General features: G+C 43.9%; 3 protein-coding genes across 5 annotated transcripts; 2 read left to right on the top strand and 1 right to left on the bottom strand.

Moving 5' to 3' along the window:
• The first annotated feature begins 12 nt into the window (after positions 1-12).
• LOC108090494 lies at positions 13-14,488 on the top strand. Of its 3 annotated transcripts, none has more exons than XM_017189206.2 (9): positions 13-142; positions 670-745; positions 8,213-10,419; positions 11,013-11,143; positions 11,460-11,690; positions 12,509-12,620; positions 12,686-12,939; positions 13,583-13,876; positions 13,942-14,488. In XM_017189206.2, the coding sequence occupies exons 3-9, from the start codon at positions 8,981-8,983 to the stop codon at positions 14,055-14,057; spliced, it is 2,577 nt and encodes an 858-aa protein (XP_017044695.1). In that variant the 5' UTR covers positions 13-142; positions 670-745; positions 8,213-8,980; the 3' UTR covers positions 14,058-14,488. The 3 variants fall into 3 exon arrangements, with proteins under 3 accessions (XP_017044695.1, XP_017044696.1, XP_017044697.1); XM_017189207.2 differs by having other exon boundaries at positions 13-156; XM_017189208.2 differs by lacking the exons at positions 13-142; positions 11,460-11,690 and having other exon boundaries at positions 175-745.
• On the bottom strand, positions 14,485-16,051 carry LOC108090496. Its single transcript, XM_017189209.2, has 4 exons — positions 15,668-16,051; positions 15,344-15,429; positions 14,839-14,989; positions 14,485-14,784 (listed from the first exon to the last, which is right to left on the bottom strand). Exons 1-4 carry the CDS (start codon positions 15,927-15,929, stop codon positions 14,603-14,605), a joined length of 681 nt encoding a protein of 226 aa, XP_017044698.1. The 5' UTR covers positions 15,930-16,051; the 3' UTR covers positions 14,485-14,602.
• Positions 16,052-16,852: 801 nt separating this feature from the next.
• On the top strand, positions 16,853-20,390 carry LOC108090298 (plasminogen). Its single transcript, XM_017188907.1, has 6 exons — positions 16,853-17,425; positions 17,479-17,780; positions 18,500-19,019; positions 19,074-19,181; positions 20,041-20,139; positions 20,197-20,390. Exons 1-6 carry the CDS (start codon positions 17,359-17,361, stop codon positions 20,262-20,264), a joined length of 1,164 nt encoding a protein of 387 aa, XP_017044396.1. The 5' UTR covers positions 16,853-17,358; the 3' UTR covers positions 20,265-20,390.
• Positions 20,391-20,582: the final 192 nt, after the last annotated feature.

The raw sequence follows: 20,582 nt of genomic DNA, 5'->3' as shown, positions 1-20,582 counted from the left end.
ACTTCTTTGAGACTCCGCTCAAGAAGGTCGTGTTCGCGCTTCGCTTAACTTCACTTCGCCTCGCCAAAAAATAGTTCGTGGAACCTCGGCTCGCGTTGAACACTATACTACTATAGTATATAGTCTCGTGATCGCGATCGCTGTAAGTGCCACTGTGTGAGTGCAGGATTAAGATAAAGATAAAGCCCAGGACTCGAGGCGAAATATGGCCAGAAACTGCAATTAAAGTGGCACCCAATGATAGCTTGAAATTCGAAAGAGAGAGAGAAGCAGTGAGTGAGTGCTACGGATTGGATTTGGCTGCAGTCGCCTGCAATTTGAGGCAACCCCCCGCCAAGCCCCCCGGCACCTCCTCCCCCTCTCGCCCAACAATCTCCGGCTGACAGTGAAAGTGATTTGATTTTGCAATTGGAGTCGCAATCGCCGCTGTTGTTGCGAGCGACTTTGAACAATATTTCAGCTTGTTTGCTGATCCGATCAGCCGCCAGCAGCAAAAAGCAAAATAAAGGCATTTCTGTTTTTATTATTACTCTCGCTCCGGCCAAACCAAACCAAACGAAACAAAACACGGCAAAACAATAAAGAAAAGTGCAAAGAAAACAGCCACATAAATTGCAAGCAATTTGTAATCGGGACCCTAATACAATTTCTTTCTCTCGTTTCGTCCAGTACTGCCACTGTGCCCCTAAATCAACACACAAAATTGGATTAATTCTCGGGAGACTAACTCCAAAAAGCGCCCAAGGTAAGATAACTAAATTAGGTAGTTAACTCGGTTTAATTCGGTATGTAAATGAGTCTTAATCGATTCCTTACTCTGCCGGCGATTAAATCATTTGAACGTTGCAACATTCGCACGGCTCACGAACCGCAAAAAAGAAACTCCTCAGTTATTGTGCAAAAATAAAGCGTCATTATCTAATAAATCTTACCATATATATGTGCCCACTCTGCGAAATGCATAAAACGCAAACCTCATGGCGTGGTCGTGGTCTCTTGCAAAATGTGGAAAGTATTTACACTCAAGTGCTTGCAAAATGCCTGGACACATAATCCACCGCAGCCGATCCATCAGGGTGTCCCGTTAGGGGAGTGGTTGTGGTTTGGGTATAACACCTGCGATTGGTATATATATCACTTGCTCGGGTTTGGTAGAATCCGGCGGACCACTGCCATTAATTGCCGTTCGTGCAGACACATCTTAAATGGGGCACAGCTGGATTCCAAAAACCAGAAATTATATTTGAGTTATTAAAAGTCAGTTAGCACCAACGCTTTCGCAAATATTTTTTACCATCGTCAAGATGAATATGGGTAAACAAATGACAAATAAACATTAGTCTCTAGTTAATTCCATTTAAAAATATTTTTAATAAATAAATTCTCTCCTTATTTTATAATCAGTCGAATAGAAGTCAAATAGAAAATGTTTGAAAATTAAGGATTTTAAAGGTGAATTCTCACCATCTTCAATCTTCACTTAACTCAGTAGTGGCTTTAAATATAAGTTGTTATAAATTATACAACCAATTAGCCAGTGAACTTCAAAAGCCATCAGCTGGTGACCCAATAGTATGTCAAAGCAATAAAACAATGCCAAAATTCGGTCGATTATTCAATGTGTTTCCACATTAACAGCTTGATAATTATTATATAACTGGCACAGACTCGGAATAATAAATAGGTTGGCCCGAAAGGGCTGAAACAAAAAACCATGTCAAGTCGCCAATAAAACAAATAAGAGCCAGCGACGAAATGCAAAAAGGAAAGAAAAGAAAAGAAACAACAAACCGGAAAACATAAATACTGAGCCACACACAAAAGTGCGTAAAAGAAGGGCAGTCGAAATGTGAAATGAGTCAAAGCCAAAAGCCACAAAGTGGCAAGTGGGAAGTGGGAAAGAGAGGCGCATCGCGGCGGCGTCTTAGCCTCAATTTGGTTAACTGCAGCTTGAGCCACAAATTATTTGGCAACGTTTTTATGGCTCCGTCGATGTCTTGTGTCGACTACACAATATACTTTCGTGCGAGTAGCTGTGTGTATAAGTATGACATGAACTTCATTATCGGCAAGACGCCGACGCCGTCTTTTTATTTTGTTTTTTTTTTTTTTCTTTTCGGTTTTTGGTAACATCTCTTTACTTTTTTTCCGTTTTCCTGAAGTGGTTTTATTTTATTTTGCTTTTTCAATTTAGGGCTGGCTTATTGCATAAGCGGAGAAACTCGTATTGCTCGCCCTGCTCTCTGGAGCATGCTATATATACGATATATACGAGTATACCTTTAGGTGCCATATTTATATACACATATGTATATACTTTACTGGTTGCGGCTGAGAACTTTCTTTCCAGCAGCCCCGACACAAATTACTTAATTTTAGGAGCTGCTGCTACTGCAGCTGTTGTGTGTTGTGGCCTTAAATCCGGTTCGGGATTTGGGACCCTTTTTCATCGAGCAATAAAATCCGAAAAATACGAGGCGAGCGTTGGAAAACAAGTTCCGCCAAATTGTGACCGTGGCCATGGATTTGTTGGCTCCATTCGCCTTGCTTTTATTTTCTTTTTGATGCTTTATGTAAATATTTTCCTCTCTTTTACCTTCTTTGTGCATTGCGGTGCTGTGCTGCGCTGTGCTTACATAAGCCAATCGAAATGCTCGAAAATGGTTGTTTTGGTTGGCTTTATGCAAATGATTTCTCAATTTTTGTTTTCATCATTTTTCTTTCTTCGCTTCGAGTCCAATTGATTATGCATTCGGGTTGTTTGCTTATCGGCTTGTTGTTGTTAATTGGTCGCTCCGCTTCTTTTTTTGTTGAGGGGGAGTTGACCGCAGTAGCTACTGGCTTTGGGTCGGCTAATTATTCCTATTTGACTGAGCTTCACCTTATATTTTGTTTTTGGTGTGGGTGGGTGCCCTAAGACATTGGTTTTTCGTTTTCAGGGGAATTTCCCTTACTGTTTCCGGGTTTGAAACCTCTTGCTGCACCTTTGAACTCAGCTGGATTTTGGGTTTTCCCCTTTGGTGCTCTTATCTGTGCAAGTTCGTTGCCTAAGTCTTTTGTTTTGGTTCAAGGTGAGAGGGGGGTATTTTCCCCCAAAAAGGTATTGACTTACAGCACGCCACGAGTCATTAGCACGAGATTCTTCAGGAGTTTATTGCTCTTATCTAATCGAACGGACTAAGGCTCACACAATCTATCGGCTAATATTACCCATACGCCGTGTGTTCCTGCCGCTGTGTGAGTGGCGCTAATTGCATAATCATCGCCATCGCTATAACCTGTGCGATTTGCATGCAATGCTACACACACACACACACACTTATCAGTTTTCATTGTTGCTGTTGCCATGTTCCACTCTTGGCCACTTCTTAACACTCCGTTTGCTGCCGGTGTTGACTTAACACATTCGTAACAATTGCGCAGCAGCCGCGCGTATTGAATATTAATTAACACCTCCTACTCTAGATGTGTGTTAGTGTGCGTGTGTGTGTGTGTGTGACGTCACAGGTGTCATCAGTTGGCTTAAGCCATCGATTGATTGGGCGTGTTGAAACGCTCTTGGCTGCGGTTTACAACGGCACTTACCTTACCCAACTCTCGTGGCTCTAAAATGTATGGTAGATTTCGTCTGTTTTTGGCTGGACAAAATGTGCCAATGGCATGACACCGATTTCCACTTTATTTCGCTTTTGGCCGGGCCAAGACGAGCGCAGCTGTTGACCCACTTGAGCGTTGGGTGGTGGTTTTGGTGGTGCTGGCGGTGGGAAAGTCAAATGGGTTTAACCTTTCGGCTTGTGCAAACAATTCGTAATTGCAAATGGTAGCAATTCAAAATAATTGGGCAAATCTATTTTAATTCCACTTCGCCAAGACGACAACCACCGAAAGTGGGTGTGGGAGCGGTGGATCGGTGGTTTGGTGGATTGCTGCTTCGCCGGTCAGATGGGGCCATCAATTTTGTGGTTGCCGAGATTGTCTTTTGATTGCCTGCTTAAATAAATGTAAGTGGTTAGGAAAAGCTGGAAAAACAAGACAATTATCTTTGAGATCTTTCAATGAAAACACAGTAAATAATTGATGCAACATTTAACTAAAATATTTAATATTTAAGTAATGAAATAGATAATGGAGGTAAAAATGCAAGCTTTTATCTAACATTTTTTTAAGAAAGCACTCAAATCAGAAAAAATTAATTTAGGAAGGGAGTCAAACTATTTACTGGAAATGCATTATTTTAATGTACAAGAATACATTTGAGTTGAATAATGAGTGGAATATATTTTCAAGGTGCATAAATAAATAATTTAGTTAACTGTTTTAATAATTGGACTGTCTGAAAACCTAAAAAATTAGATACAATTAATTGCTTCAAAATCTGTGCCAAAAGAAGAAGAAATTCTAAAACAAATGTTCACTCATCTATTCGAAACATCTTTATTTATAAGACTTCTCTTTTAAGTAGTCATTAATTATGCGTAATAATTTCTTGTAAGGTAACAGCCATAAAGCTTTGTTTACAATTTGTTCAAAGGCATTGTTAGCAGTTGGTTTTCACAGCTTGTTTTTTAAGGAGCCGCTAACTTGGATCTCTCGCATGAAAGCTGCATTTTCAGCCGTCTTCTTTGGGTTTTCCTAATTTATTAGCCAAGCGGTGCTCTCCCTCCTCCATAATTTAGGCATTTTCCACCAATTCAACAAAATGCATAAAATTTCCTTGCTTGTCTTGCATTTATTTTATGCGCAACTCATCAGCCGGCGACAAACGGCGGACAACTAAAATGACAACTTTTGGCTGAGCTCTTGTGTTGCTGCCATTGTTGCAGTTGCAGATGTTGCTCGTAGCTATTGCCATTGTCATGCGGCGCATTAGCCATTGTGTTCGTCGGCGGCGGGGAGAATTCATTTGTCGTGAATTATGCGTGGCCAGATGGAAGAAAAGTCTTCGGGATTTGTGACGCACAATCGGATCCCCAAATGCATCTGCATACGCAACTGTTGCAACCAGTTGCTGATTGCTGTTGCAGTTGCTGTTGCAGTTGCTGCTGCAGCTGCTGCTGCGGTGGCGCATTTAAAATGCATTTATCTCAATTACGAGCAGAAAAGCAACAAAATCGCTTGTTTACAACGAAATGGAAACGAAACGAAATGTACGACGCATTGTTTGCGGCAGAAAAAAACTTTCACTGCCAGCGCAAAACTAAAACAAAAGTAATGAGGTTGCGGGCGGGGGATCTCAATGGGAATCCGGGGAGGGGGAGATCTGCATCGCATCGAAAACCCTTACAGAAAATCCCCATAAAGTATTGTTAATTAAAACAAATAAACCGAAAGCGGGCAGAGCAACAAAGCGATTGTGAGTTGTTGTGCGTAAGAGCCGGAGAAAAAGAAAGAGAAAGAGTAGGAGAAAGAGAAAGAGAAAGAGCCGCAGAAAGCCAGTTTCCGGCGTCCTTCACTCAAGGCCGTTTCCATATGGCAACTTGCGGCACGCATGCGCATTGTTGCTGTCCAATAATGATTACTATAATAACGATGATGACGAGGGGGCAGCTGTCAGTGGAGTGCAGGCTTACGTAACATGATCCAGGGAGCGGCTTGGATTAGCCCGGACTTAGCCTGCACTGGCTGATAATGTAAATTGTGTTTTGCATCGTGGTTGCATCACGGTGCGTCAGCAGGGAAAAAGCCGAAAACCGAAAACAAAAAACACCAGCTGGAAAACCAGTTGAGTCGCCAAAAATATATTTCATAACCACAGCTACACAAAGTGTCCGCCAAATGTGTTAACCATTATGCAAAGCTGTCGATGCTCAAAGTCACGTTTTCGGAACGCCAGCTTCCCAGGTTTCCTTTCTTTCCAGGCTTCTCTGGCTTTCCTGGCTTCCCGCTTCCTGGTGCATTGGCAAATCGCTGGCCGGCACACCGCAAATCAAGTTCAAAGTGTCAAGTTTGGCCAAGTTAAAGGAAGCGCTCGCCAGAGCGGCAAACAAGCAAACGAGCAAAAACAATCCACAGAGCGAGCAGCTGCTCTCCTCGTGGTGCTTGAACTCGAAATGAAAGTGAAAAGACGCCGACTTTGACTTCGAGCAGAGCGAAAAAGCTGGCGAACTCTTACTTTCAAGCCAATCCAATGAAGCTCGGCTAACCAGGCAGTAAAGCCAATGCCAGCAATTAGTTCTGGGTACTGAGCGTACTCAGATTAATTAAATTAACCAGAACACAACCCCATCAATATTTGACAATAAATCAGAATAAATTAAAAACTTAAACTTTAATGCAATTTTGATTGCATTAGTTTGGGACCCTAAATAGACTAGAATAATTTAAAGTTTTAGCTGATTGGCATGTGGCATAATAATTATGTTCATTAAAATTATGAAATTGAGAAAATTCTTTTCTTTAAAACAAATTCAGAATATATTTGTAATATATTTGTAATAAGCTTAAATTCACTTATTACCCATCCTGTGCAAATGATTTTGTGTTTCTAATCCTCACATCATAAAATCCGATCGTGCATGTTTATTAAATATATATTTAACAAGAAAGGAAGCTAGCTTCAGCAAGCCGAAGCTTATATACCCTTGCAGTCATCAAATATGTCGAACAAAACTCATAAAGGCTAGACAACATCGAAGCTAAGACGATTTTTCTATTCATTTTCCATATTTTTGACTATAGATCATATGGGAGCTATACGATATAGTTGTCCGATTTCGATCAAATTTAATTCCTAATTCAAGAGTCGTAAGAAAACTCTATATTCCAAAAATCATACTTGTCTGATGAAAAACAACGATGTTATAATTTTATTTCCATTATTTCTATATAGATTTTTCGATCTTTCCTATGGCAGCTAAAAGATATAGATGACCGATTTTTATGAAACTTTTTTCTCAATATAAACGTTGTTAAAAAACTTTATATTCAAAAAATCATGCTCGTGGGATAAAAAACAACGATGTTATCAATTTATTTCCATTAATTCTATATATAATTTTCGATCTCTCCTATGGCAGCTATATGATAGAGTTATTCGATTTTGATCAAATTTAATCCGAAATTCAATAACAGTTAGAAAACGCCATCTTGAAGAATTCAAGTCGATCTGATCAAAAACAACGGAGTAAGAATTTTTTACTTCATTCTCTCGTATGGGAGCTATCCGATATAGTCGGCCGATCCGGCCCGTTCCGACTTATATACTGCGTGCAATAACTACACACATTTTGGGAAAGTTTCAGCGAGATAGCTTTAAAACTGAGAGACTAGTTTAGGCAGAAACGGACAGACGGACAGACGGACAGACGGACAGACGGACAGACGGACAGACGTACAGACGTATTCCGATTCTACTCGTGATGCTGATCAAGAATATATATACTTTATGGGGTCTGAGGTGTCTCCTTCACTGCGTTGCAAACTTCTGGCCAAAATTATAATACCCTTTGCTCTGCAAGGGTATAAAAATAAAATAAATAGTATTTTTCTGGCACTTTAAAGTCACAATTTACCCACGTGAAGCTAATCTCAATCATTAATGGGCAATCCTAATTGAACGATTAGGAGCGATGGCTAATTAATCCATCCCTAATTAAGTTGTTCCGTAAGACTGAATTCACACAACTAATATGCCTCTTTCAGGCCTCCATTCCACAGGGTAGTGAACTACACCTCGTATGTGCTTTTATTGCGCTTTTCATTACGCTCATTCATTTCCTTCTATCGTTAAGCGTAAAATGTAAAAACAAGGCAGGTGAAAAAAGCAAAAAATTAAACAAAAAGTGCGCAAAAAGTAGAAAAGTAAAAAGTAAAAAGTAAAAAGTAAAAAAGGGAAATTAAATAAAAACAGTGAGCGCTGCCAGCTGCCGACGATGGTTTTTCCAGTTTTCCCAGATGCTTTTATCGCGGCGACAGGTTTCCAAAAACTCAGCTGTGGCTTGTGACCGAGGAAACGCGTGTGGCAGTGGCAACTAGCAAGTGGCAAGCGGCAAGTGCAGCTCTGCTCTGCCACAACGGGTTCCCGGCGCAAATTGATGATTTAAAATTAATTTGCCACGGGATTAATGGGAATTTAATGCGCAAAGCGTAGATTATGCCAGTGCATTTGGGCATTTATGAGTCTTTCAATCCGCAAACACACACCCACTCTATCCATCGAAAATGCCGAACCACAAAAACCGGTCGTTCGCTAATTTCTGTTTATCCGTTGCAGGCAATTAAGGAAGTGATTCGTGGCCACATCGAGAAAGATACTCCTCGTGGACGTCGTCGCGATGCGGTGCAGCATGCAACATATCGAAGAAACCGCCTGAAACGCCGCTGTTAAAGCGTCAACAGCAATTGCCATAATTGCCATTGGAGCACCGCTCGGCGCAGACCAATAACCGCTGGACCCGCCATCCCATCAACCCACCATCGCACCACCATTGCAGCACCAATCGGACCAATTCAGCCGTCGAAACTGGCAACGAAACTTGCCACACGAGCTGAGCGATCGGCGGCAGGCACACAGATTGCCGCGTATCCCACTGAATTGTAACAGAGCCGCCGCAGTGCGCCGGAAAAATCGGAAAATCCCCAAGAGCCAATACAGCACACCGATACCGCGATACCGAGATACCGAGATACCGAGAGCAGGCCGAAAAACCAGTGGCGACGAGGGATCAATGAACGCGGCACGCAGCTGACGCCATTCGGTATCCAATTTTTCCAGCAGCCAGCGGAGCGTACGAAAAAAAAAAAAATAGAAGAAAAACTAACAAAATATAAAAACGTAAAGCTGAGAAAAGCGAAACGGACTTGGGCGTTCAAGTTCAGGCGGCGCTAAGCAGGAAGTTGTGCGGCTGCACCTTAATTGGAGCCAGTGTCATTACCACCAGGCAACCACACAACCAAACAACCACACAACCAAACAACCAAACAACCGAACAACCAAGCAGCTAGACAACCACACACAGCCACTCATCCTGCTCGATGTAAGATGTTACTGGCCGGCGGCAAAAGCATTAGCATTAGCACACGGAGCACATGGAGCACATGCAATCTCGCCTGGACGAGATGGAGCCGACTGGCGTTGGCCGTTAGTCTCGTTGCCTACTGCTGCTGCTCCTCCTCCCTGGCGGTGGCCACGCCCACCACGGCGGTGACCACGGCCGCCCTCCTAACGGGTCATCAACTGCTGCCCTGGCAGACGGCGGCTGCAACGTCATCCTTGGCCACCACGCCATCCACCGCCCGGAATCTGTACGCTCCCTACCAGAGGTTTAGTCGGCAGGACGACATCAGCTTCAAGGATGTGCGGCAGCGCAGCGATGGCACGGTGGTGCAGTCCTTCGGCTCCTACCGCACCGCTCGCCAAATGGGAGCTCCGGTGGCCCAGCGTCGCTCCGATTCGGCGGCGGTGGAGATCATTCCCGCTCCTTCGGTCGAGTTGCCGCAGAGCGAGTTGATCACGGTGCCCAAGCAGCTGGTGCCCACGATGCCGGAGAATGTGACCCGCCAAGGTCGTCGGAGGAACTACATGTACATCCCACTCCAGGGGGAGGGGGAGAATGGAGGTGGCGCCAGTCTCCTGCAACTGCGACCCAGCAGGAATGCCACTCTATCCGCATTGGGACCTCCGGCCGATGGAGTGGCTGCGGTGGCCCACGAATTCGGAGCCGAACTGGCCACCCAGGGAAGTCCGGAGCAGCAACCCCTGGAACTGGAACTCGGACCGGAGAGAACTGAGAGAAGTGATCTCCTGGCCGCCGCCAGTTCCACGGACAAGCTGGAGTACGCCGAGCCGGAGAACACCAGTCGGCGAGTGGGCTTCCAGTTCCCCAGCTACAGTTTGAAGCCCGCCAGTCCCTTCCATCCGCAGGCCTATCGGGAGGATAACCCCATCTTCGGGGAGACCAGCGGCTACGAACCGCAGCCCTTCAGCGAGGATGGGGCACCTGCTCCTCCGCCCACGCAATATGAGCAGCACGAGACGCGCCACACCCGCCAGCTCTACTTCGACTCGGATGCCGCCTCCTCCAGCTTTGAGTTTCCCGGCCTGGTCAGCAACTCCAAGCCACATGGCCTCAAGCTCTACCGCGATGATGTGACCAAGTTCGGGGACATCAATGGACCGATCACCGCCTTGCCGCAGCAGCGACCACAAAGGGGCTTCTACTTCGGCGACACCGAGTTCAGGACAGGACCGCCTGCTCCAGTTCGCCAGTTTGGGCCGCAGAAGAACTTCCAGGAGTACGTGGGACCCAGCGAGTACCAGGGGTCGCGGAAGAGCCGCTACTACCCCTTCAAGTCGTCGAGGAGTCCGCGGGTGGTCTTCCCCACCAACGACAACGTGGGCACCACCGGACCCAGCGGCCCCGCCGGCAGCAGCGGACCCTCCGGCAACGGAGTCTACTTCAGCGACAACATTGCTTTCAGGTGAGTGGTTTGGGGAAGGGTAAGAAAACTTAGGAAGGGTATCTATAGTTTCAGGAACATTTATTTGGTTAGAAAGGGAAAACTCATTGAGGAACATTGTAATTAATTGATAAAAGAGTATGTTTGCCTTTTACAAATTCTGAATTTCATGAAAAAGAATTTACACTTTTCATTGCCGAACATATTATTTTAAAATGGTAAAGCAATTAATTAAATAGATGTTCACTACTACTAAATTTAACGATTATTAATAACATTAATAACATTGTGGAGATGGTGACACAATGCAAATTCATTTATAATATATAAATACATACAAATAATATTTGTAAATATCAGCTCTTAATGGTTGTGCATACAACTTAATGATTTGTTGAAACTGAATAAATTAGTTCAAGGAAAGGTTCAGTTAAAATGCTTTGAAATTAGTTTTATATTTGGTACTACATTCTGACATTACTGTCGTGGTCTTCATTTTTTAGTTACTTCTGGTAAAGAATCTAAATCGTACCCTACCCTTTATGAACTGCTTATGCTTGAATATATTGGCTTTTTATTTCTAACTAAACTTCTATCCAATCTCAACCTTTTAGGGACCAGAACTTCGGCATCAACGAGCTGGCCGCCGTGCAGGACGTGCGTAACGACTACAGCCTGCAGGAGCTGGACAGCGCCTCGGAGGCGACCAGCAGTCCGCAGTCGGCGAGCACGTTCAAGGAGAAAGGTAAGTGCCCGTCCATCCGCTCCACCTCGTCCTCGATCCCGCCCTGCTCCCCCGCATTCGGTAGGGCTTAGGAAGAAGGGGCTTTGGCTTAAGCTTCGGCTGCAGCCAGTTAGCTGCTGGGAAACTGCTTGCACTGGGCGAAACCCACGCCACGTAACCCCAAAACCAAAACCAGTAAAGAGCGTAAAGAGAGCACACAACCAATCCCCGAAAGAACCCCACACAGCAAGAAACACTAGAACATAGCATACCATAGCATACCATAGCAAAGCATAGCATACCGATTGCAACTCCGATGTATATCCCCCTTCGACAGTCGACATCACAACGGACGAGGAGTGCCAGCACCGGGGCGGCACGTGCGAGTTCTTCCTGGGCTGCTGGCTCTCCGGCGGCCTCATTCAGGGCACCTGCGACGGACTGCTGCGCGGCTGTTGCCACCGCACGGCCAAGTCGGCCAACCTGGGCAGCTCGGACTTCGTCGGCAATGCCGTAGACCTGACCGATCTGCCGCAAAAGAACTTCGGACCGGTCAACAACGAACCCAGTGAGTGTGCTCACCATCCAGCCATCCAGCTCGAATGCAATCCAATCAAAAACAAAAACAAAACCTAAATCCAAAACAAAACCAATACAACTCCAAGCACGTGCACACTAAACCCAAACCAAACCCAAATAGCAACGAAATGTTGAGAAATAATTTGCATGCCACCTCTAACAATTTACGTATGTTTTGTAGTTCGTTTTGTTATGTAGTTATGCACTCGTAATTCGCATTTGTTATTTGTTATTTGTTATTGTTACACTCTTGGGTAGTTTTCAGTGCCTAATTAAGCCGCAATCCGCGCAACTATTTGGCTTTATTGGATGTTTCAGAGGCACATACACGTATATATCTAAGCCTATAACACACGCCACTAAAACCGAAAAGCCACCCGCGAAGGAGTCGCAACCAGCAAGCAGCAACCAGCAACTTGGGAGAAACAAAACAAAAATAAAACAAAATATATAAGTTTAATTGCCCGGCATGAGCATGTTAATTACCACAGCACGCTAATGATAATTAAGCCATATATTACACATAGCTTAACGGCATTACGCTCCATGTCCAGACCCCGATAAACCCGAAACGAAAACCAAGACCCCGAATCTCATCAAGACGACTCGACTCGCGACTCTAGAAAGCTGATTTGAACCCGGCAGCTGCTCCTCGCAAATGCCCGCTTGTTTGCCTAATTGCTTGTTTTTTGGTGGTCGCCCCGTTGGTAAACGCTTCACTAATCCAATCCCGAGAATCCCTTTAGCCTAAGAGCTCCTGGTACGCGGTTCCACCTGATTTCACCTCACCTTCTTCTTGGCTTTCAGGCTGCGGCATTTCGCTGGCCAAACAGACCGCCCAGCGGAGGATCGTGGGTGGCGATGATGCCGGCTTCGGATCCTTTCCCTGGCAGGCCTACATTCGCATCGGTTCCTCCAGGTGAGCGTCTCAAGGGGTTACCTACTCCTTCATAAACTTATGGGCTCTTCATCTTAACCCTCTAGATGTGGAGGTTCGTTGATCTCGAGGAGACACGTGGTCACGGCTGGACATTGTGTGGCGAGGGCTACTCCTCGCCAGGTGCACGTCACCCTGGGCGACTACGTGATCAACTCGGCCGTGGAGCCCCTGCCTGCCTACACATTCGGAGTCCGCCGGATCGACGTGCATCCGTACTTCAAGTTCACTCCGCAGGCGGATCGATTCGACATCTCCGTTCTGACGCTGGAACGCACCGTGCACTTCATGCCACATATAGGTGAGTTTGCCAAGAGTTATTGGGGAGCAAGAATATGTTTTATAAATAATAAACTTAATGGAGTCCTTAGTACACGATTTCAAGGATTAAGGATTAAGGATTTAAGGAATCCGTTTTTAACCTTTTCATAGCCTGAGCTCAGAAGTCAGAGTGTGTAACCTGAGATGCACGGTCTCTATGAAATTAAATCTCTATAAATTAAAATTAACTTAGTATAACATCATGTTGATAAATCTAGACTAACAGCTTAATATGTTAAGCCAAAAAATATTTTTTTTTTTAAATAAATATAAATTATAGTCAAATTTGTATTATATGCGCTCCAGATTCAAACAGGTTCCTTAATTTCTTTACTAAATTGATATTTACAATATTCAATGATTTGTTTATTTTTAATTTTGACTTGTGGAAAAATAGTTTTAAGTGTATGCAAATTTGCGCTCAAGGTAAAACAATTTGACAACCAATTATTTAAAGTCACCTTTGTTTCAAGGCTTATACTTGAAGATGGAAAAATAAAGCGTGATAATTGAATTGACGTTATTAATTGACGTAATTTTATTAAAGGAGTAAATAAGAGAAGCGCTCAAAAGTTATTTATAAACTTCAAAGTACTGACGTCCTTCCACCATATTATTTTTAGCTCCCATTTGCCTGCCGGAGAAGAACGAAGATTTCCTGGGCAAGTTCGGCTGGGCCGCCGGATGGGGAGCGCTCAATCCGGGCTCTCGATTGCGACCGAAGACCCTCCAGGCGGTGGACGTTCCGGTGATCGAGAACCGGATCTGCGAACGCTGGCACCGGCAGAACGGGATCAACGTGGTCATCTACCAGGAGATGCTGTGCGCAGGATACAGGAACGGGGGCAAGGACTCGTGCCAAGGTGATTCGGGAGGACCCCTGATGCACGACAAGAACGGGCGATGGTACTTGATAGGTGGGTTTCAAATAAGAGTTTTATCCACATATACTTTATAACCAATCTCTGTTGGCTTTCTATAGGTGTGGTATCCGCTGGCTACTCCTGCGCATCCCGTGGCCAGCCAGGAATCTATCACAGTGTCAGCAAAACGGTGGACTGGGTATCCTACGTCGTCGGACTCACGATGAACATCTAACTTATTCTCATCGCAATCACAATCGCAATCGCAATCGCATTCGGATTCGGATTCGCATTCGCACCTGCCTGCTAAGTGGGCCACAGATTGTTTTGTACATAACTCACTTCATTCTGCTCCTGACTCCGCTCCGGCTCCAAGGCGCCCTAATTTATGGTTACACAAGAGAATATATATAAATAATAATTTAACGAACAAATTAGCGCAGTACAATTTAGCAGTTAGGATAAGGCTGTGTGTATCTGCAAGATACACACGTGTGCGATATATAATATTATTTTGTATATTTGCAAGCGCCCTAAAACCTTTAAATTAATTATAACTGATAATTACGGTTTAATTTACTTAGTCATATGCGCTGTTATGTAATTTTAAAACTATTTATGAACTTCATTTCGTGTGTAAATAAATTATACAGATGTTGATATGAATTCGCACCCGTGAACCATTTATTAATCGTACAAACGAAGTCCAAAAGCAATTTAGATGTTTTTTCTCTTTTCGTTGCTGTTGATGTTGAAGTCGAGATGTTGCTACAGTGGATGTTACTTTTGGATTGGCATGCGGGGCAGGTAGAACTGCTGATAGGGAGCCCCGGCCGAGGTCCATCCGTGCTCGGCATCCTGGTAGTAGAATCCCCCACTCATCCCGCCCATCCCCTCCTTCGACTGCTGCTCCATCACGCGGAATAGGGTGAAGACCTCGTGGTAGATCTTGTAAAAAATAACTTGAGAGGAATACATATTAGGAGCGAACTGAATGGTATCAGAATGCTACTCACCCAGCACAAGGGTGAATACTAGAAGACACATTAGAAAGCTCGACAGGTCAATGAACAGACCTGCCGTCGCATAGAAAACCCCCAAATAAAGACCAAAGCCGAATATAACGCCATTATAGATTAACCAGGGATACATTAGGCAACTTGAGTCCTGTGGAAGATCAGTAAAATTATGCAATTTTCATAAAAGAAAATTTGTTCAAGCAAATAACCAAATTCCTCGAATGTTCTTCACAAAATGTGATACATTTCTTTTGTTATCAACTAAGCAAGCTCTTGATAAACAAAACTCTAAAACTTTAATGCAAAAATAAATAAACCTTAAAGAGGGGATTTAAAAATCTAAGTGCCAAACATACTACGTAATATTTTACATTTCCACACTCTGAAGGAAAAGATATCTACAAAATGAAGTTATACTATTTCCTTCTTAACTCCTTATTTTAATGATGTTTCAAAAACGGAATTTATATTTGATATGTAACATTCTTTATATTTTACTTACCCGGGCGATACCTATCAGCAACAGCAAACTGACTCCCAAGTTGATCAACGACAGTCCGTATGCAATGGTACTAAAGATGGTCAACACTAAACCAAAAATGTTGGGATTATTATAAAATATTTTGTGTTTTATTTAAGAAACCACCATACAACTTTCATTTAAGAATCTAAGTGGTGCAACTTGAGATTGTTTTAATGCCCTTTGTATAAATACTTTGTAAAGAGCTTACACTCACGCACTACTTGAAAAAACAAGGCAGTGTACTTTTGGGTACCTAAATACACAAGGCAGGATATTTTGAAAAGAGAACCAGGAAGTACTCACAATTGATCAGTAGCTGCTGATCTGCGACCGGGACCAAGTTGAAGGGCCACTGCTTGAGGAGCAGCTCGATGTCCTGCTGCAGGTGAATGGTGAGCACGGAGCTGCCCAGGATGACGGTGGAGATGATCACGCCCAGCCAGCCGAGGATGAGGACGTTGTACTTGAGGTTCTGGCACTGCACATACGAGATGGAGTGGTTGGCGGTGACCACCGCCACGGCGGAGGACTTGCTGCCAGGATGCGATGGATCATTGGGGGCCATTGTCACCGTTTGTTGGGAGCCAACTCAACGTACTTTTTGCCGGATTCTGAGGACTTTGGGATCCGTCGTGGGGATTGGTTGTGTTGCTGTTTATGTGTTGGCGACCGAACAAACAACGATGAACTGAGAACCAGGAAACCTGCTGAAAGGTGACAGGAAAGCTGGAGATCATGGCCTACTCACCAATTTATATTATTACCAAACTTCTTTCATATCAGAACTGGTAAAAACTATGTATTCTAACACCACATTTTATTAATTAAATATACAAATCTTTATTATTGATAAAGCGAAAGTGATAAATGCCTGTCAATTAGTCAAAAGCAACAGCTTTTATTTTCAGGGAACCAATTTAAATAAAACCAACAAAGATTGGAAAGGCATAACAATGGTGTTCCTCTTTTGTTTCGTAAGTCTTAAGTCTTCAGTCTCACTTTTCTCACCCGAGAACCTATTTAATATGCCCATTCCCTCCCAGCTGGCGACAAATTAGAAAGTTACATAAATAGACGTGTGGCCCCCATTTCCAGTTAGTGGTTCTCCTTTGTCTAGATGGCCTAACCCAAAAAGACTCCGATTGCCGCCAGAGAATCGTTCCCATTCCGCGGAGAGATGCCAGCGGTTGTTGCAATTATGTCGCATAAAATAATTATAACAGACGGGGAGAACATTTCCTGCGCCTCTGGCCTCGTCATCAGCATTTCGTAATAATTAGCGGAGATGAAGAAGATCACTGGCAGCAGCAACTGAAGCGGCAGCAACTCCACGCAGCAGCAGCAACATCAAATGGCGACAGCAGCAACAACAACAACAACAACAACAACAACAAATACAAAAACAAAAACAAAAAACAAGAACCAAGATCAACCTGTTGCTGCCTCTTTGTTAATGGCGTGAAGTTAGTTTGCGTTTGGCCAGCGGCGCGTGCGGTTGTGGCTTATAAAACTCCATATTTTTCAAAACGAAGAACAGTTTTCAGAATCGAAATCGGAAAATGTGTGAGACTCGGGTGCGTGGCTGCTGGGAAAAGGAAATCTGACGGAAAACTGTGCCATCAAGTTAGTCACTTAGCGAATTGGCACAGGTACCATTATGATTGTTATATAAAAGTCCATTTGCCACAATCGGAACCGACCCATTTGCAAGCGACCCCGAAACTCGTTCGCCTATCAAGGACACCGATCTCTTTCACTCGAGAAGCTCTTTGGTCTTCGGTTGTGAGTCACCCAGACTGAGACAAGCCCATAAAAAGCGGCGTCTTCTAGTAAAAGTGGAGCAGCAATAATAGGAAGCGCAAGAAGAAAACGGCAGAAGCCAGCTTAAAAGTGAATAGGAAATTGTCATGCTTTCATTGCCAACAAAAGTGTCATCGAGTGCTTAAAAGTCTGGAGTGAAGTGCGAATTGGGAACTCATAAGATAACTTTTAAGATGCAACTGGTGCTGTGTTTGTGCCTGCTCCTCCTGCTCCTCTGCCACCTGAGCTCCAGCCAGGCTAGTGAGTATTTAATTGGATATTATTGCAGAGGATATAACCCCGATCCCCTACAGATATCCTGAACACTCTGCTGGGTGTTCCCGCGGAGTGTGTCCACCAGAGCGGCGTGTTCCCCTGCAAGCTGAGCTTCTCCTGCTGGCTGCAAGGCGGCAAGCACGCCAAGGGCTGTGGCAGCAACAAGTGGCTCTTCAGCTGCTGCATCGCCGAGCCGCAGCACCACCACCAGCAGCACCACCCGCCCACCTCCCCGCTGGCGAACCTCGTGGACTACGGCAAGCTGAAGCTGGGACTCACCAGCCTGCCCAAGCGCATCATGCTGCGCAGGCGCGACGACAACGAGCTCCTCAACCTCAAGGTGGGTAAGCAGCCTTAATTGAGCCGTGGCCAGAGCGCCTGCTTGGAGAGGTCTAATTGAGCCATTCCACTTGACAGACAACCAACTGACAGGCGGGATTCTCCTAATTAGAGGTAGAATAGGAACGGGGGTACAGCAATTTGAGCATTCTTTTAGCAGCAGCTACTATTAGGTACATCTTCTAAAACATAAGTAAATAGAGAAAAGGCTTGCCAAAGCATTCTTTCAAAACGTTTCCGGAAATAAATAAAGAGACAACACAACTAAAAATGGGAACAAATGACGAGTTCCCTAACAAATTATGAAAGGGAGTACATTGTAAATTAAATTATAATATAATATAGTATATTACACAGCATACGCAGGCTGTCTAGTTCAAAGGAAAGTTATGAATGAATAGATAGATAGATAGTTGAAGGTTTTGATTTAAGTGCTCATACGAATACTTTGACGTTTTTCCATAAAATGAATGTGCATTGACGCCACTTCACATATTCGATAACAATCTAACGCCAGAAGAATTGAGTTAAATGGTGGATAACAAAGAACTTTTTTGTTTATCATTTCAACGTAAACGTTTTACCGCTCTTTAAACATAATTTCATGAATTCGTGGTTCGTTCGCATAAGCAGTAACTAATTAAATTTAACGCTTTCAAATATATGGTTACCTTAAATCAGTATATTTTCCGTATAATATTATTCCTCAATAACTTGCAGCCCGAATGTGGGTTACCTCGGACGGCGCAGAACACTCTGCAGAAGCGGATAATCGGCGGTCGACCGGCGCAGTTCGCGGAGTATCCGTGGCAGGCGCACATCCGCATCGCGGAGTACCAGTGCGGCGGGGTGCTGATCTCGGCGAACATGGTGGCCACCGCGGCGCACTGCATCCAGCAGGCGCAGCTGGCGGACATCACCGTGTACCTGGGCGAACTGGACACCCAGGATCTGGGGCACATCCACGAACCGCTGCCCGTGGAGAAGCACAGCGTGCTGCAGAAGATCATCCATCCGCGCTTCAACTTCCGCATGACCCAGCCGGATAGGTACGACCTGGCCCTGCTCAAGTTGGCCCAGCCCACCGCCTTCACGGAGCACATCCTGCCCATCTGCCTGCCGCAGTACCCCATTCGCCTGATTGGCAGGAAGGGACTCATCGCCGGTTGGGGCAAGACGGAGGCGCACATGGGCCACGCGGGCACCAACATGCTCCAGGTGGCCAGTGTTCCCATCATAAGTGAGTATCGCTTCGATACCATTGGGTGCTCTGAATTGCCAATACCCGTTTTAGCCACCTTGGACTGCGTTCGCTGGCACGAGAGCAAGCAGATCAACGTGGAGATCAAGGCGGAGATGTTCTGCGCCGGCCACTCCGATGGCCACATGGATGCCTGTTTGGGTGAGTGCAGCTGATAAAACCGTTTTGGAAAGGAAGTCATAGGTTAGATAGTCAAGTTATTTGACAAAATAATTCATTTAAATAATATATAACAAGTAATATAAATAATAAATAATATAATTATTCAGAACATAAAGCAAACAAAATTTTACTTTTTTAGAAACATACATTTAACACAATCGAAACTTCGTATTCGTGTTTAAGACTAAAAGGAATAACGATTAAAGTCATCTTAATAAATAACAAAAGATGACACAGCATACTTTTGGGCTTAGCGATATAATTTTTTTAAAATAATGAGAGTAAGTTGCAAGTTACATAAAAGAGTTTATGCTAATAAAATTGCGATTTCTTCAACAGTATTAAAATAATTAAGCCATTTAGTGTGTTCTTTAAGTATTACCATCTTAATTAAAAGTCCATTGAAGAACATTATTTAAACTATTTTTATAACTATTGTTCGTAGGGCAATAGCGTATACTTTATTGTATACAAAGTATGTAACAGGTTCAAGGTAGCACTTTTGAGGCCATTAAGAATATATACTTTATCAGGATTTTTACTACTCTTATTGTAAATATTATTATTCCACTCGTAAGACTTTTGGAATTTATTTGAAACCCCTATTTCGCTTTATCGTATGCGTATCATTTGGCGTCATTTAAAAAATAAAGAATAAAATTAAAATGAACAAAAAAACTAGTTAAAAAATAAGACCAGTTTGTTTTCTTTTCTTTTTCTTTTGAAATAAGCGGCTGCAATCTGTCTAACAAATACATGATAATTTGATTTGTTGTCAACCATTACCTTATCCTTAATTGAATTAGTGTTTACCTAAAATTGTATTATTATTTTCCAGGAGATTCAGGAGGTCCGCTGGTGATAAAGGAGCGCGGACGCTTTGTGCTCGTGGGAATAACCAGTGCAGGATTTGGCTGCGGAGTGGATCATCAGCCAGGTGGGATGTGAATAAAGTGCATCATGAACCAATAGTTATAAAGTGAATATCCTACAGGCATCTACCACAACGTTCAGAAGACTGTGAGGTGGATCCAGGAGGTGGTGACGCGCAACGAGTTGTAGGTGCAGGAGGCCCTTGACCCGGCAACATGGACCCTGAAAATCCCCTCCGAACCTTTGGCAATGCAATGCAACCCATCTCATTAGTTTACGGCCCGTAGCATTAGGCAATGGAAACGTGCAATCCGCCGCCAGAGACGCAATATTTATTAGATTTAATAAACAATACAATTAGCTAATTGTAATTGCGCCTTTGCTTGCCATTTTGCGATGGGGGAAGTGGGTTGCACAGCGACCTTGAACGAAGTGAAAACCCGGTGGCCCAAACAAACGAGCCGCTTGTTCGGTTATGTCACTGGTTTCTGGCCTATTTGGTGGAGT

The sequence above is a fragment of the Drosophila ficusphila genome, unplaced genomic scaffold (genome assembly GCF_018152265.1).
Source record: "Drosophila ficusphila isolate 14025-0441.05 unplaced genomic scaffold, ASM1815226v1 contig_414, whole genome shotgun sequence".
NCBI classification, from domain to species: Eukaryota; Metazoa; Arthropoda; class Insecta; order Diptera; family Drosophilidae; genus Drosophila; species Drosophila ficusphila.
This window is presented reverse-complemented; position numbering and strand designations above follow the sequence as displayed.

What these genes read in the sequence shown, in the direction of transcription:
- LOC108090298 (XM_017188907.1), top strand. Translation starts at nt 17,359, where the DNA reads ATGCAACTGGTGCTGTGTTTGTGCCTGCTCCTCCTGCTCCTCTGCCAC. An exon ending in GGCCAGTGTTCCCATCATAA is followed by an intron (nt 19,020 to 19,073) that starts GTGAGTATCGCT and finishes TACCCGTTTTAG; the next exon opens with CCACCTTGGACTGCGTTCGC. An exon ending in CGGAGTGGATCATCAGCCAG is followed by an intron (nt 20,140 to 20,196) that starts GTGGGATGTGAA and finishes AATATCCTACAG; the next exon opens with GCATCTACCACAACGTTCAG.
- LOC108090494 (XM_017189206.2), top strand. Translation starts at nt 8,981, where the DNA reads ATGTTACTGGCCGGCGGCAAAAGCATTAGCATTAGCACACGGAGCACA. An exon ending in GAGCACGTTCAAGGAGAAAG is followed by an intron (nt 11,144 to 11,459) that starts GTAAGTGCCCGT and finishes CCCCTTCGACAG; the next exon opens with TCGACATCACAACGGACGAG. An exon ending in ACCGGTCAACAACGAACCCA is followed by an intron (nt 11,691 to 12,508) that starts GTGAGTGTGCTC and finishes CTTGGCTTTCAG; the next exon opens with GCTGCGGCATTTCGCTGGCC.
- LOC108090496 (XM_017189209.2), bottom strand. Translation starts at nt 15,929, where the DNA reads ATGGCCCCCAATGATCCATCGCATCCTGGCAGCAAGTCCTCCGCCGTG. An exon ending in TGCTGATAGGTATCGCCCGG is followed by an intron (nt 14,990 to 15,343) that starts GTAAGTAAAATA and finishes GATCTTCCACAG; the next exon opens with GACTCAAGTTGCCTAATGTA. An exon ending in AGTATTCACCCTTGTGCTGG is followed by an intron (nt 14,785 to 14,838) that starts GTGAGTAGCATT and finishes ATTCCTCTCAAG; the next exon opens with TTATTTTTTACAAGATCTAC.